This window comes from Monoraphidium neglectum (assembly GCF_000611645.1).
Source record: "Monoraphidium neglectum strain SAG 48.87 unplaced genomic scaffold scaffold04277, whole genome shotgun sequence".
Lineage (NCBI taxonomy): Eukaryota > Viridiplantae > Chlorophyta > Chlorophyceae > Sphaeropleales > Selenastraceae > Monoraphidium > Monoraphidium neglectum.
The window spans coordinates 1-3,725 of record NW_014009352.1 but is presented as its reverse complement, the minus strand read 5'-3'; the positions used below and the strand labels follow the sequence as shown (position 1 = coordinate 3,725).

Here is a 3,725-nt window from a genome sequence, read left to right as displayed (position 1 = left end):
ATGTTGCACAAGGTGGGGGGGGGGGTGAGTGGGAACGCACCGGCCTGGGGGATGCTGGCCTGGACTGGACTCAGCAGTCAGCACGCGCTGCTCTGGCCGCAATCTCTGCAGAAGCACCCAGGGCCGCATTACCCATGCGCGTTCTCCTACAAAACACACACACACACACGAGCAGACTGCAGGTGCCATGTGCCGGGACCCATGCATCAACGCCGGCCGGGGGGCTGCAGACCGGTAGCCACGGGATGCCTGCGGGGGAGGCAGGCACCACGCCGTGCTGCCCCAAGCAGACCGCAGCCCAGTCCCGCGGCCCACATTGCCACTGCCCCCGGGCACCCACATCTCCAGGACTGCGTTGTCATGGGGGTCGGTCACCAGCCCCGGCCAGCCTGCGGACGGCGCGCCACGCCACACCTCGGGCAGCTCGGACCCCGGGTTGGCGTCGCGCAGAGCCAGCAGCGCCCCCGCATCCTCATCAGAAAGCTCTTGCGGCTGCGCAGGTTCAGCAGCGGCGTGTGCGGCGGAGGCGTGGTCGATGGCGGTGCATCGCAGCAGGCTTCATTGGATCGCCTTGTAGGCGCGCCGCCTTGGAAAAAGCGGTCGATCGCGCGCCATGGAAGCATTGATGAACAACAGTCGCGTGTATATACGCAAGTGTGTTATCAACAAGGCCACAGACCTCGGCCTCCGGGACACTCGCAAGGGCCGCTGGGGTGGGCTGAGGGTGCTCGAGCGTCGACATGTTGCCGCTGTAACGGGTTGTCAATTGAACATACTGTACAAGCGAAATCAAGGTCTTACGTTTGAATAGGAGTAGTGCATAAAGTCAGCAAACGCACTTCGCCAAGTGCCATCTCGATTGCGCATCTCAAAACGTGAGCAGCGCTCCAACACAGCTATGGACGTCCTCTGTAGGCGCACATCACAGCAGGTAAGCAATGGTGTCGTGATTGCAGCTCTAGGGGTTCGGTTGCGGCGCAACATGTGTGCTGCCGCACTAGGCGGAGCGCCGAGTTCCGCCCAGATTTGTCTTGCACCGGTCGTGCCCGACGCCCCGTCAAATGCGATCGCTGCGCATCTACAGATGCATTGCAGTGCGCGTGGGCCCTTGGCACAGCGACAAGGGGCCAGGATGCCGGCAGCTGGAGCAGCAGCAGCACCAGCAGCAGCGGCAGTGGCAGTGACAGCGGCACGCTGGGGGGCGCGCGCACGTTCGACACCGCGCCGCGCGCCCCGCCCCGTGGCGTCCGCTGCACCAGTGGCGCCCCTTGAGACGGCCGCTGCCACCGCCGCGGCCCCGCTCACCGCCGCCGCGGAATCGCGGGGCGATCTCGCCGCCGCCGCCGCCGCCGACGAAGGCAGCAACTTGCTGCAAGTGACGGTCCGCCCCGTGTCGGGCCTGCTGGAGCTGCGCCAGGTGGCGCGCCTGCGCGCAGAGGCTTACTATGCCGACGACCGCAGCCGCTTCGCCGAGAGCTTCAAGCGCCAGTTTGCCAGCCAGGAGGTGGACAGCCTGCAGCACCGCACCGCCCCCCGCGGCCCCGGCCGCGCGCCGCAGTGCGACTGTCTCGTCGCCGTCGACGGCGCCGGCCTCGTGGCCGGCTGCATCGACGTGCGCGTGCCGCAGGCGGAGACGGGGCTGCCGGCCAGCGGCGTGCCGGCGGGGGAGCCGCGCGGCGCATACATCCTCAACGTGGTGGTGGCGGAGCACCAGCGCGGCCGCGGCGTGGGGCGGCAGCTGATGCGCGCGGCGATGGCGCGCGCGGTGCGGGTGTGGGGTGCGACGCGGCTGTTCACGCACGTGGAGGCGGGCAACGACGTCGCGTCAGGGCTCTACCGCGGCTGCGGGTTCTCAGAGCACAGCGGCAGCGGCGCGCTGGAGGGCGCGACCACGCTGGGTGGGTGCTACCGCCGCAGCACGCGCACAGGCTGCTGGGTCATTGCATGGTGGCGATACTGCTCCGTGGGGCCGCAGCCACCATGGCGCAGCCAATCCCGGGCCAGCGATTCCAGCGGGCGTGATTGCGTCCCCGCCCGCCCACCCTGGCACACGAAATGCGCCTCACTCTGCGTACCTCTGCCCGCACCGCGCCACACCTGCAGGCCGCCTGCTGCTGCTAGTGGCGGAGGGCGATGCCGTGGACACCAGCGTGCCCAGCGGCGACGACCCTGCCCCCGCACCAGCGGCCTGATGCAGCGCACAGCGCAGTGCGCGCACAACAGCGCCGGCAGCCCCCCCGCCGCTGCCTTTGGCCGGGCGTGGCCCGTCCTGCCACCCCCTGCCCGTGCCCCCGGACTCAATACCCTTACCTGCGCCCACGCACGGGCGCCACCAGCTGCGTCGCGTGGCGCAGCCGCACGACCGCTGTGTACCTCGTCTGGGCCAGTGACATAGGCAGAGAGCGGCGCAAACCTGAGACCCATCCATTTACTTGCCTGCACGCCGCTCTCCCATGGGCTGCGGGTGCCTCCATCGGCCCTTGCGCATGTGGGGGCGAGGCACTCACAGCCCAATCACGGGATGTGCTGCCCGGGTGCGCCTTTGCTTGGTCCTGCAGCTCACGAGTCGAACCAGTGTGTACTGCTCCCGCTTGCTCCTTGCTGCCCTGGGCTCCTTGTGCCCCTGCCCCATGACCAACTGCACGAGCACCGCTGTCAGCATGATGAACCCATCACTCGAGAGAGTCCAAACTGAATGTAATGCTTGCTTTGGGATGACGCAGTGCCGACCAGTCACAAGGCCACAGGGCCACCCTGGAAGCCAGGAGAGCTGCCACGCCCCTGACCAGCACAAATGAGAGAGCCTGCATACACTGAAGCGATGTCACACGAGGGCTTACAAAAACGTACAATGCTTGCAGTGCCTCGGCTGGAACAGTGCACTGGTGCTGCAGGCGACTGTCAAAGGCATGGGGGGCCGCTCGAAGGGATGGGGGTGGCAGGAGTTTGCGCAAGCAGATGGACTTTGTGTGAGTGGCAGGTGCGCTGCCCGCGCCCCACGCAAAGGTGTGGCGCAACGGGGCGGTATAGGGCGGCGACGTGTGACGCGGGACCTGGCGCACATCAGCGCTGCATGGTGCGCCAAAGCTGGCGGGGAGCGCGAGGATTGCGGTGCAGGGGGGGGACAAGTGTAAAATGGCTATTTGGTAGGGCCAGCCCCGCGCGTGGTGTGCTGCGTGAAGAGAAGACGCGTAGTGGCGGGAGCCCTGGCCGCATGTTGCCGGGTGAGCCCAGCTGCTCTCTCGCGCTCTCTCTCCTCGTGATGCCCCAGCCGCACGGTTTTGGGAGCGCTACGGCATTCATCCCGGATTGTTGCGCTCCTGCCCTCTGGCCGCACAAAAAAAGGCCAACGGAGCGGCGGGCGCGCCTTCAAACACCATACGCAAGCCAGGATGAAGAGGTTTGCTGGCGAGGGGTACGCGGCGGCGACAAACTCCGACAAACAAAAGTCAAGCCCACAATGGGCGTTGCGAACGTCGAGCGCGCATCGCGCAGCCGCCAGGTTCGTGATAGGCCCACTAAAGAGTGGCTCAGGGCACAGGAAGAGGGCGGGTGTTTTGGGGCGGCCGCCCGCGCTGGCAGCTGCTCACGCGAGGCCGACCAGCTTCTCGCTGACCTCCCAGAGCTTCACGGCCTTGCCGTCATCCGCCACCTCCTCTGACACCTGGTTCTCAAACGCGCCCTTGGTGTTGGACCAGCTCCAGTAGACGCCGTTCTTGTTGAGG

General features: G+C 67.0%; 2 protein-coding genes across 2 annotated transcripts in view; one reads left to right on the top strand and one right to left on the bottom strand.

Annotated features, from left to right (window-relative positions):
* The window catches only part of MNEG_14132 (peptidyl-prolyl cis-trans isomerase, FKBP-type), a gene marked incomplete at both ends in the record, with an annotated part of 1,399 nt that extends 657 nt beyond the window's left edge, over positions 1–742 (bottom strand). Inside the window, 2 exons of the mRNA XM_014037397.1 lie at positions 341–492; positions 680–742. Coding sequence (XP_013892851.1) covers positions 341–492; positions 680–742 — 215 coding nt within the window. The remainder of the gene's footprint in view (positions 1–340; positions 493–679) is intronic.
* A 390-nt stretch (positions 743–1,132) lies between these two features.
* On the top strand, positions 1,133–2,192 carry MNEG_14131 (hypothetical protein; the record flags this gene model as incomplete). The annotated part of the gene is made up of 2 exons (XM_014037396.1): positions 1,133–1,898; positions 2,104–2,192. 2 exons carry the CDS (start codon positions 1,133–1,135, stop codon positions 2,190–2,192), a joined length of 855 nt encoding a protein of 284 aa, XP_013892850.1.
* Positions 2,193–3,725: the final 1,533 nt, after the last annotated feature.